The sequence below is a fragment of the Perca flavescens genome, chromosome 23 (genome assembly GCF_004354835.1).
Source record: "Perca flavescens isolate YP-PL-M2 chromosome 23, PFLA_1.0, whole genome shotgun sequence".
NCBI lineage: Eukaryota > Metazoa > Chordata > Actinopteri > Perciformes > Percidae > Perca > Perca flavescens.
The window spans coordinates 9,052,996-9,065,434 of record NC_041353.1 but is presented as its reverse complement, the minus strand read 5'-3'; the positions used below and the strand labels follow the sequence as shown (position 1 = coordinate 9,065,434).

The 12,439-nt window shown below is 41.4% G+C and overlaps 2 protein-coding genes across 3 annotated transcripts in view; one reads left to right on the top strand and one right to left on the bottom strand.

Moving 5' to 3' along the window:
• Positions 1 to 4,303, top strand: part of sema3c (sema domain, immunoglobulin domain (Ig), short basic domain, secreted, (semaphorin) 3C) — a 39,091-nt gene extending 34,788 nt beyond the window's left edge. The window contains exons 17-19 of one of the 2 annotated variants that reach the window (XR_003691585.1): positions 1,073 to 1,203; positions 2,301 to 2,993; positions 3,466 to 4,303. Coding sequence is in view for 1 of the 2 variants with exons in the window: in XM_028570098.1 (XP_028425899.1) it covers positions 1,073 to 1,203; positions 2,301 to 2,732 (563 nt within the window). In the remaining variant the exon portion in view is untranslated. Of the gene's footprint in view, positions 1 to 1,072; positions 1,204 to 2,300 lie in introns of both variants that reach the window. The other variant, XM_028570098.1, reaches the window with a different exon arrangement.
• Positions 4,304 to 5,987: 1,684 nt separating this feature from the next.
• Positions 5,988 to 12,118, bottom strand: cd36 (CD36 molecule (CD36 blood group)). The gene is made up of 11 exons (XM_028570100.1): positions 11,996 to 12,118; positions 11,435 to 11,595; positions 11,111 to 11,255; positions 9,723 to 9,814; positions 9,443 to 9,492; positions 9,240 to 9,309; positions 8,777 to 8,964; positions 8,546 to 8,664; positions 8,081 to 8,154; positions 6,357 to 6,411; positions 5,988 to 6,242 (listed from the first exon to the last, which is right to left on the bottom strand). The coding sequence occupies exons 1-11, from the start codon at positions 12,116 to 12,118 to the stop codon at positions 6,066 to 6,068; spliced, it is 1,254 nt and encodes a 417-aa protein (XP_028425901.1). The 3' UTR covers positions 5,988 to 6,065.
• Between the last annotated feature and the right edge of the window lie 321 nt (positions 12,119 to 12,439).

The following is a 12,439-nucleotide window of genomic DNA, read 5'->3' as shown; positions in this document are numbered from 1 at the left end:
ATTAACAAAGGATCAAATGACAATTTGTGTGAAAGGTGTCACTCATAGGGACAAACCCAAAGATCATTTTCACCCAACTTTCTATTTTCCCTCAGCTCTACAGAGCGTAGTCTCTTTAAGCTTATTGTTTAGATTTTAGCAGCAGACAAAATTAGCAAATTGCTGGAGAAAAGAAAGTAGCTAGCAGCTATAAAACCACATATTTTTCTCAGGAGTTAGCGGAAACCAAAACAGAATTGTCACTCAACTTACAATCAGCAGGTGGACAGATACACAACTCCAAATAAATGCTAATGCTACGTGTTAGCAGGATATAAATAGGTAACTGTTTTCCCAGCATTTTAGCAAGGTCATAATATGTCAATGTTGTGTTTTCAGCTTGTTTTTAAGGTCAGTGTCCCAAAAAAAAAGTATGCAGCTACAATTATTTACCTATTGAATGTATTTGTAAAGGGACAGTTGTCATGTCAGAGATACTTCCAAACTGATTCACTTTCACAGATGTAAAAATAAGTCCACATTTGATGGCAAAACGTTTTGGGCTTGTTTGTGAGTCCAGGTACTGCAACATCCTTCGCAAAAGATTCACCCAGTAGTACTAGTAGGGTGCTGCTTAATGAGAGGAGAAAATTTGCTCCCCAGAGTGTCCCGTTTCCATCAGTATGGTAAATCTCTAAATTAAAACGAGCTTGGGGAACAAACCATATGGCCATTACCACTAATTAGTTACAACCCTGTCACACATCTAGCTGAGTGATGAACCATTTAGCTGCGACACAAAACAATACAGTAAATGAGACGAAACGGAGTCGCCCCCGATGCATCGATGGTTCTTTTGTCTGTCGAAACTGAAGAAGTCTGGGTGGAGTTTGGCTGTGTTGCAGGTGTCGAACTAAGCTTTGTGTCAACATTTCCCTCTCACAGTTGGGACTTGAGACAGATTTCATGTCCATCTGTGGGGTTTGTGTCTGTCAGCAAGTGACGTCTGACTGTGCGTGTGTGTGTGTGTGTGTGTGTGTGTGTGTGTGTGTGTGTGTGTGTGTGTGTGTGTGCGCGCGCGTGCGTGCGTTAGCCTACAGAAACGCTGTGGAGATGACGCAGTACGGCGTGAAAAACAACACCACCTTCCTGGAGTGTCTTCCCAAGTCTCCTCAGGCCTCTATCCGCTGGCTCATTCACAGGGACAATGACAGGAGGAAAGAGGTCAGTTTGACATGTAGAGAGGTCAAAGGTCAACATCACAGCCTTGTTTATATGTAACACGCTGACGTGATGCAAAGGACGCAATATTGAGATAACTTAATAAATCTCATGTTCCCGCTCTGGTGTTCTGGTCACATAGTTAAATATAACATCAGACGGTAAACATGTCATAGCCATCATATGAGCTCACATGCTTGATCAGGACTTGTAGCGCCTATATAATGACACGGTGAACATGGAGCATCATAATGAGCAGTGATACAGATCAAACATGATATGTACCTTGACTAATGACTGGATTCTCAGTGGGGAGAACGGTTAGAGATATTTGACACCCCTTTAACCCCTTGAAAGGCTGTGGAAGATTAAGTAAAGCTGGGGAAGAGAGCATCTGCATGAAAAATCTTTTCATGGATTAAGCACTCACCTCAGTGGAGTAGACTCAGAGTAATGGCCGATTTATAGCCGTTTCCCCATGAGAATAAAAGTTGGCCTTAGAATAAATCACTTTAGTTTTATGGTGTGTTAATATTGAAATTTTATCCAAACTAAGGCCTGGCTGATTTTAAAGTAGTCAGTGGAAAAGTCTCTCTTCTTTCAGCACCTTCACTTTGACATTTCAACTTCACTACTATACTACTACACTTGAGGTATATCAATATTTCAAATGTGTCACATTTTCGGCAGCAAAATATACGTACAATTTCACCCAAAATCTGTTCCCAGTTAGGCATATGTAATTGTAACTACAAAAGAAGAGCCTTTTTTTCCAATCAACATGAAGTGTAACTATACTGGAGGGAGGAGCACCATTCTCCAAAGGATATTCCCTCATTTGGTGTTTTAAGGATTGCGATGGAGAGCATTGTCTTAACACATCTCTCATAGGTGTTCAAATGGGTTGAAATCTGGTGACTGCAAAGGTCATACCATAACAAATTATTATAAAGTGACCCCTTCAATCTCCATTTAGTATTTTAAAGTGTTTCCCTTTGGTCTGTAACGTATAGTTACTGCATAGATAGATAGATTCTCCAATTCTTTGCTACAAACCATGTAGATGTGGTTATGACACAACCTAATTGTGCCAACCCCAGGTGAAGTTGAGCGACCGTGTTGTCTCAACGGAGCACGGCCTCCTTATCCGCTCCGTCCAGCTGTCAGACCAGGGCCTTTACTACTGCCTGACCACCGAGAACAGCTTCAAACGCACCGTCGCGAAGATCCGCCTGCGAGTGCTGAGCGAGGCCATGGTGAGCGTGCTGACAGACAAACAGCAGTCGCCGTGGGCATGGGCCAGCTCGTTGCATCCCAAGGAACTACTGTCAGCGTTCAGTCCAGCGGAGAGCCTGGCTGTACAACAATACTGCAAAGAAAGGAAGCAGCTCCAGACTCTCCAGCAGAAGCAGCAGCAGCAGCAGCAGCAGCCTCAGCCACCTGGACCTCTCAGGGGGGACCTGGCCAAACTGAAGCCCCTGTTGGACCGGAGGAAGAGCCGCAACCGCCGCAATCACCTCCCAGAGGTCTGACACAGGAAGGTGCAGGAACTGACACGAACACCTTCTTCTGTTTTCTATACCCAGACCCTAATTTTCCAAACTCTCATCTCAAACTGCAGAGCTGCACTGTGGATGTACAGCAAACGAGGGGGTGGGTGTGGGGAGTTGTTATTCGGCAATATCTCTTTTTCTTGCATGAGGTACTGTGACCAGATGACTGTGACATTAACTAAAACACACGCACAGGCACCCACGAGCAATTCATTTGCTGTCGCAGTCACAACATGGACTGTGGCCCTGTTAAGAGTGTCACTAATAAACTGGGCTCTAAGCCGATATTGCTCATGATAATACGCCTTGAGATGCAGCTATGGTCAATGATCTTATCATATTTTAGATATTAGAGGGAGAATTTGGACTGGCTGGATATTGGCTCACAATGGATTTGTTCTTTGTTCACAAAAAATGGGGATCATTTGAAGTTATGATAGTAAATAGGGGAGATTGAAAAGGGACAAAAGGGAGAAAGATGCATGCTTGGAAGTGAGCGCCCTCTCAAAGTTTAATATTAGTATTTTATTAGATTCTACTCACATTTCTATATTTACTTTAAGCTAACAAAATTGTCTCTGTTCAGTAAAATGACTTTGTGGGCACACATAGGGAGATAAAAAGTCAATTTGTGAAAAGAAAATGTTTTTTTTTTTCATGGTTTGACTGCCTCCCAAACTGTCTACAATAGCACTGTTCATACAAAGGCCAGATGGTAAGTGGTCCCCATAAAAAGTGTTATATTACAACGCGGTAAGTTTAAAAAAAGGAATTAGTTCAAAAGCGAAATTTAACATCCAGTGCAGATGTTACCTAAACAGAAATAGTTGTAAAATACTGATTAGCATATACAATTTGGTCTGAGCTACGTGATCTCTCCTATATTTATTCCTATGACTCAGACGTACAGTACATCTAAAAGAATGTCTCACTGTAATTCAGCTGCATATCATATCATATGTCTCTTGTTTCTAGAACAGAAGCATGTTTATAGAAATGTATCAGTAATGTAGAGGTATCTTATTCCTTGCCTGGATTAGTTTTGAGTAACAAGCTGATACACACGTTTAAGTTTATCAGAATAGTTTACATCAAAAGGTAGATGCCTAAACTTGACAATATCCTTCTTTGGATCCATATTTTCCACATTGTCTACAGCAAAGTGGACACTTCAGAAATAGTAATGCATTGATATGTGAATAGACTTTTTTTTTAATAGCGTAGTTAATGTTGTTTGTGTACATAATATATTTTTGTTTGTTTTATCCTTTTAATTTAATGTGCAGATTCTTTTGTCAAAATGTGTATATAATTTCAACATATTTCACCAGCTATGACTGTATCTGCAAATTGCAGAGACAACTGGTATTATTTTCATTTTGAGAAAAGACTCTAGTTGTACCTTCCCTCTAAACAGATCTCTGCTCCACGTTTAATAAATCTGTGTGCCAGCATCATGTCCACTCAGTGTAATTTCAGTGTTATGAAACATGTATTTCTATTTATTAATGTCATGATAGCCTGAATAAATCTGTTCAGATGAATCTCAATTTTACAGAAAGATCGTGCATTTTATTGTTAGACTTTTTTTTATCAGAATCATTTTTCAAAATGTGAACCTTATCATTCTGTTACGGGCCAATACATAATCCCTCTGTCTACTTAAAGCTATAGTGCGTAGTTTCTGTCTCCACCGTGAGGAATTCTAAGTAATGACAACAAAACTGTCGGTGCTTCCACATGATACAAGCCTTCCGTGATCGCGCAGAGCACCCACCCCTCCTCCACGCATGGATTAAAAAAACATGATGGACTCTTCAGAAGAGTTAATTATCTTCACTTGAGTTTCAGAATCTTCCGAACACAGCCATGCTGATAAATACAGAGAGAGTTGTATGGAGCTGATAGTCTTAATTATCTTTTTAAGCAACTCATTTGGCAATGGCTTAAATGTAATAGATGTTCATTAATATCAAAAAGTTACACACTAAAGCTTTAAGGGATTTGATGGTGGGGCATATGATAGCTTATTATATTGTTTTTAAGGAACAGTCACACTGTTGTCATAATGTGATTTGGGGAAATATTCATATTTGCTTACTTGGCGAGAGGTAAAGGAAAAGGTTGACCATTTATGTCGGTATGGTAAATATGAAGCTAAAGCCACCAGCTGGTTAGCTAAGCTTAGCACAAAGACAGGAAACCGCTACTCTGGCTCTGTCCGAAGGTAACAAACAGTAACCCATCACTGTCCAGAGAGGGATATTGATCATCTCGTCTAACTCTTGACAAAAAAAAATAATTAGCGTATTTCCTACAATGTGGAACTATTCCTTAAAAGATTGTCACGTCAAGAAATTTTGACAACCTGGAAAATGTATGGGTTTAATATTATGCTGACACTCAAGAGGGTCCAGCTTTTCAACCAGGAACTTGTGTCCTAAGTTTCAAAGACCAGTGCACACTGTACCTAAAATACTTTCACAATTGCAGGAGGTGTCTGTTTTAATCCCAAATGAAACACTCCTTTATGTGTGTGTCATGTAAGATTCAGAACGGATAGCATAATCAAATTCACCCAGGAGGCTGCAGAGGGTCATTTAAAACCCATAAAACCAAAGAGAGGCCTCCTGCTGAGAAGAAATATTGCTTTCTCACCAAACAAACCCAAGTACCATTCAAAACCACACGTACTGTATAATCATTCCCCAGCCCATTTTTATTACTCTTTTTGATTTATGGGCCAGTCAAGGTAAAGAGGAAACCAAGTAATTTTGCTTCAGCATGCACAATGCGGAGGCTTGTTTCAGCAGGGGGACGGCCTCTGCTGTATTTCGGGCCGAGAGGGATGTAGACCAATTTCGATAGACTGTTGCCGGGTAGGAACAACCCCAGTAATAAAACACCCAATGAGAAATGCCTTTTCAGCTTTTATTCATTTTGAAGACACTAGTTTAGCAAAGGATTAGATTCATGTACATTTCTTTTAAAGGATGTCAAACAAACCCATCTCTCCTCTGTAGATTATTAACCTGACCTGTTAAGAGGAGTCTCCATCTGCTCTCCCTCTAAAGATCCCTGATTCAGGTAATGTTACAGTGTTTGCAATTGAAATAATATATGGCAAATCGCTTGAGATTTACAAAATCACAGTATTGCCCCTCCCTGGTATCAAAGGAAGCATGATATTATAAATAACACTGAAATTACCAAAAAGTGCAAGTCTATATCAAAAGGGTTGATGTCCCGTAGCAGCCTAAATGCACTGTGCTCTGCAACTCCCACTCGACAGACACTTCCCGCGTGATTCTTTTACCCAAGCTTGCTTCGGTTATCGCTTCTCCTCACCACGCAGTAGGAGATGAGACACAGGATGAAAATGCACACACCTGTGCCAAGAAGCGTCTTCTGTATTATATCCAACATCTCGATACGGGAGAGGAGTTCCTTCTTAAACATGTCTGCTGTTTCGTCATCCAACGCAGCCGTCTGGTTACGAGGATGGAGACAGAGGAAGATAGAGTGATTATCATGCATCCCAATCAAACAGACTCTACACTTCATGACTGCAGGGCTCCATTTTTTTTTTTTTTTTTATCTTACCTCATTCAGCCAAACAATAGGGAATATGGTATAATCCTTGACTTTCTTAAGCACCCTGCAGGGAAAGAGTTGATTACTTGGTATTCAATGCATGACACTTTTTTTTTTACTGTGACCGTACAGACACAGAGAGGACATGCAGGGATGAAAGGATTGGAGGTGGCATGCATGTGGTATGTGTTCCAACCACTCTGCCAGTGCCACCAGACACCACATCTTAAACATTCTTAAAGGTATAGATTTATACATTTGCTTTCTCTCTGAGAGTTATATGAGAAGATAGATACCACATTCATTTCTGTACAGTAAATATGAAGCTAGAGCCAACAGCTAGTTAGCTTAGCGGCTATTTTAACACAAAGCCAATAGATTGTTAAGGATATAACCTCAGTAAAACCCCAACTTGTCATTTTTAAACCTAAAGGGGCTGTACTTGAAATGCGTTAAAAAAAAAAAAAAACAGACCGTTCCCCAATATGTGAAATACCTACGTTTACACGGCCATATGCACAAGCGTTTGTTTTCGGTTAGGGTTAGGGGTTAGGGTTAGTGGTGAAAGGGGAGAAAGAGGGGAAATGACATGCAGCAAAGGGCCGCAGCTCGGAACCGAACCTGCAGCCGCTGCGGCGAGGACTGAGCCTCTGTCTATGGGTACAAGTGAGCCACCGAGGCACCCGTTTTGTTTTTTTTTTTTTTTATCAAAACAAAGTACAGAGAAGCTTGGATTACAACACACAAAAAGGAGTGTGGTTTCTTTTTCTGCTCAGGACTCCAATACTCTAACCTGACTCCGCCAGATGGATTGCTTCGCATTTGCTCGGCATATCCATCTGGGAACTTTCCGTTGGAGAACTTTTGGGAAGGGGCGGAATACTGGTTGTTTGATTGGATGAACCATCTGTCTATCACCTATGTTGGTGATAGACGGCCAAATCAACCAATCAGATCCACGAAGCGTATGAAAATACAACCACAAGCCCGCCCCTGCCGCTGCAGGCAAAGCATAGCTCGTAAGCTCAGCATGCAAGCAACATGTCGGTAAAGGAGATTTGCCGTTTGTGTAACGAGAATTTAGGAATAAAAGACACCATTTCAGGTTCCCGGACCATATTCCAAAAGAAGGATCCAAGAGAAAAAAAGCATTAGCGAGCGGCTAAAAGAATTAGGGCTACCGCTGGCTGATAATACTGGTTAGCTGATTGGATAAACCATCGGTCTATCACCACCTAACCCACCTCAAAACCAACGCTGATTGGTCCGGTCGTTTGGCTAACGGCTCCAAATTTTCTCTGCCTCAAGATGCCAGACTGATCTGCGAGTGGAAAACTGGAGCTCGCAAGATCAGGACGGTCTCACGAGGCTACCAATACTCCACTATAGCCTATGTTTAAATAGCAAATACTTGTTTGCTGCTATATTTTCGTTCTGAATGTCGAGTACAGCCCCTTTTAATGTTTTTGTATGAACCTAATAAACAAGATTTGACAGGTTAATCACAGAGCTTTGGTGAAGCTGGTTTAACAGAGCCAGGTGAGCTTTTTTCCCTCGCTCTCAATCTTTACGCTAAACTAAGCTAAGCTAAGCTAACTAGCTGCTGGCTGTAGCTTCACATTTACCATACAGACCTGAAAGTGGCCTCAATCTTCTTATCTAACTATCATCAAGAAAGCAAATAAGCCTATTATCCTAAATCTTTTCCTTTAAAATGGTGAAGCAGAACTTACGTGATGACCTTTGATGGTCCATAAAGCATATTTGCTTGAATTCTCTTGGCAAACCTCAAGGTGAACCCAGTTGTCTGTTGGAAAAAAATACCACAAAAAAAATTAGAGTTGCTGCCCCTAAAAATAGAAGAAATCACAAAGATGTAGGGCTGCCACCTCCTAGTCGATTAGTCGACTAATCGGTTGTTTTGGTCTTAGTCGACTAAGATTTATTAAGTCGATGAGTCATTTTTTATGCTTATTCATGTTTAATTACTCATTTCCAAGAAACTTCTGAGCACATTTATGGTAAACACAAGATTTAAAGTGGTGCTTTTGCAGGATTAATTGTGGAGAAACTCAGTTGTACAGATGGTTAATTAACTACATTTATATTGTGCTTTTCTAGTCTTAACCACCTCTCAAAGCGCACAGCTCTGTAAGTGTTAGTCGACTAAGAAGTTGATGCATGATAGAAATTCGTACAGGTTCCACATCCAGAAAGGTGTCATGGTGCTCCTTGCTGGGATTGAGGCCTTGCACATCCTCTCTTAGGTACGGACTGCCATGGAGGAAGTGGGGCAGGGAGATGAAGACAGGTTGACCTGTTAAGATGGCAAAGAAACAGACATAACCAAGCTGCCGAGCAGAATGATAAAACAGTCAAAGAAAGTGGCTTAATTTCTGTTGTACTCAACAAAATGAATGCAAACTGACCGCCTTTACAGGCGCTGACGTCCAGTACTCCAGCCAAGGTGCAATTCCTGGTGGTCTTAAAGTTTTTGCAGAAACATCGGTTGTCTGGGTTTTCCGTAGGGGAGGCCAGGGTGTTTAGCTGGAGGGTGTAGCGGTACACTTCAATCCCTTTTAGATCCATGCTCTCCTCAAAGCTAGCTGACACAGACCTGAAAAAAAAAAAAACAGAGATTATTTTAAAAGTCTTTTAGAAACTGACCATCATGTACCCAGTAATCTATTGTGCAGTTCTGACTCCAGAACGTGACTGTGGTTTTGGTATTGGAAAGCTCTGACCTCTAGTGGTCACTGAGAGGAAATTGCAAAGGTGCAGTTCTCAAATTAAGATGTTATCGTTGACACTTACTGCCCCGCTTAATGTTAGCGAAGCACAGCCGGACTACATCAGATGAAATTGCTCCCACAAAGTGAAACTCTTCATCACCTGCAGATGTCTGATGTGAAGAAATAGAGAGGCTTCTTCTTGTCCACAAAGGGAGCGAATGATGAAGCATCTAAGGAAGAGGAGAGAAGAAATCAGGTCAGAAGTTGACTCGTCTGCATTTAGAGCTGCGTGATAAGATGGGTTCAGGAAAAAAGGCTATTTTTTATTTATTTTTTACAAAACACATGCTGCATGAGCCACACCTGTCCCGTTGATCATGTCACAGTACGTGTCGTTCCAGAAAGGTAAGCTCCTGTTGGACAAAATTCACTTTGTCAGACAAACTATTGGATTTAACAGCTTCAAATATTAGTTTTTTATTACAGCTGAATTCTCACATTGCAGAATCTGTACAGCCGGATTAACCTGATTTGATTAAACAGCCTAAAAGATCACACTTGTCCAAATCTGCAGAACCTGATTAAAAGATAAAGGATTTAAATCCAGTCTCAATATCTCAACTTTTCTTATAATCAAACTCACTTATGTCCTTGCCACATGTCAATTTTTCCCACTTTTGAGATGTCCTCCTTTCCAGTGTAGACATTGTAGTAGCCATCATACGTACCGTTGTACTAGGGAAAACATTTGATTTAATACATTAATAAAATCATAGAGTTTCTGAGGTGTTACTGGGTCGATCTTGTCTCTTCTAATTATGTGTAAGACTGTAATATCTGTTTGCTTACAGGTGCAAATAGGCCCACAATATCTTTCAACATGGGGTCTGTGTAACCCCACAGCAATTCGTTGACTGTACGGTTCTGGAACAAGGAGGAGTTGCTTGTCTTTATCCGATTTTCCAGTAGAATATGAAGCTCTTCTGGAATCAGTGAATAAGCTCCCTGACAAAAAAAGAAAAGAAATCAGAAACATGTATCTTTGAAAAAAGATCAGTGATTGTGTCATTCATAAAAGGTGCCAAAAAGATGGACGTTGGTTGCCTTGGAAGATGAGCCAGAAAGTAATTATTTTATGCCTGTGATACTGCATAATTTCTTGCAGAGTTGGAATGGGTCATGCTTATCATTTGAGCCTTATCAAAGTTTGAAGAGAAAGTCCAAAGACCATAAAGCCATTGTAAAATGATGACTTAGCAGTTTGTTTCCCAAACTCACGCAGCATATTTGCGGCAATGTGAATGTTAGCCTCAGGGTCTTCTAACACCACATCACCGTTGAGCAGGATATCAAACCTTACTTTTTGCATGTCACGTACCAATAGCCTGCTTGCTCAGACACATTTGTACTCTTTTACCTTTTTTGTGATCAGACAGTCCCTGGCCCTTGTGTTTATATTACTCAAAGTATAGAATCAAAGAAAGTATTAGCGTCAGTACAAAAACTACGATATTGTCTCGCCACTGTCACTACAAACCTTAACTTGCCCAAGCCAAATTTTATTTTATTTTTATTTCCTTCTGAAAGAACTCTTTATGATATAGTGCACTGGTTTCCAACCTGGTGGTGAGGACCCTCCATGGGGGTCACATGTTAAATCGGAGGGGTCACAAGATGATTAACATGATAGAATGAAAAAACATTCTGCATTTCTGCTGTAGTAAGTGTCTACTGTATATTGTACAAATATTCTTTAACCCCTTGATTTCCTTTTGAAATTTCGTGGTAGCTTTCTTAGCCTTATAAAAAAAATATTTATAGAAACAACCTGGGTTACCGAGGCAACACTATCAAAAAGGTTGGGAACCACTACAAAATCAAGTGGCTGTTAGACCAAAGCAACCCACCATTGGGCAGCACAGCTTGATTTGGCACAGCTTGTTTTGGCCATGGAACAGAAGTACAGTCACGGTTAACAGTATCGCTGAGTCATGTCAGGAATCACCACACAGTGGGGTGACACTCACTTACAGCCACAGCCAGGTTGAGGGTGGTGACTTTGTCTTCATCTGATCCCACTGACATGGATGGCTCGAAGATGGCGCCCAGAGGCAGCAGGAAGGAGGCAGTTTGATTTGGATGGAATGTGATGTTCTCCTTGGCAAGATATCTCGTCCTGAAAGGGGAGAGGGTCTCACTTAGACATTCCGTTTTGTTAGAGGAGAGGAAATTCTTGTATATCATATTACACCAGATACGTGTGATGAAGGGTTAATTTAGGACTTAATAGAGTGAATTGTATATTCTTAAGCTTTTCATCAAAATGTTGTAAAAGACAACACATATCAACCTTACCTGTATGTGTAAGGTCCTTTTTCCACAACCATTGGACTTGCTCCATTCTGTATAACCTCCTGGGCGTTTTGGACATCAAAAATCCAGAACTGCCTGTACACTATTCCCCCTGTAGACACCCAGTTGTCATAAGCTGTCGTTCCAGGCTCTATGACAGCTTCCTAAACCCAGAAGACACACACACACACACACACACAGTCTATTTTTAACATAGCTCAAAATTGCTAGCAGGCCAGCTGCCCCATTGATACCTGAAAAGGGTCGATGCTCTGCTATAAAAGGTCTAAACCGCGGAATTTTTCTCGACAGTGTCTAATAAAATCATAGATGCTGATCTTCAAAAAAAAAAAAAAATAGGCACACTTGGCTTTCTGCAGTTTTTTGTTTACCATTTGAAGCAGCTTTCCAAAAACAGACTCCTCTTCCCTCTCCTTTCTCCTGATTCACCTTGATCTCTGCATGCACACACACACACGCGCACACACACACACACACACACACACACACACACACACACACACACACACACTCTGTCACTCCCTATGAAACTGAGAACCATACCTTTTTCACTGTTCCCTCAATGACGCTATTTCCCAGCGGGATAAGGATGCCTCCCAGGATGGCAACCACCGCCCCGAACACAGCTCCGGCTATCAGCCCGCACCTTCTGTTACAGCAGCCCATGGTGGTGTGCGTTACCCTCCGTCAGTGCGTACGTACGTCCGTCTGTCTGACTTGCAGTCTGTTCTCCTTCTGTGTCTGTGCTAGTGTGTGCAGCTTGTGTCCTGGTGGCAGCAGCAGTGGCACAGACAGGCTGTATCATCAGAGGAGCTGACAGAACAACCGAGGCCAGGTACTGTAACACCACAGACACATCTGGCAGGCGCCCAGGGACCTCCTCCAGTATCTCCATTAAGTTATATAATGGCAAGAAAGGTTTAAGGTTGAGCTGGCAGGTGTCTCCCCAGGTATCAGTAAAGGCTATCACACCAAATGATAAAAGCT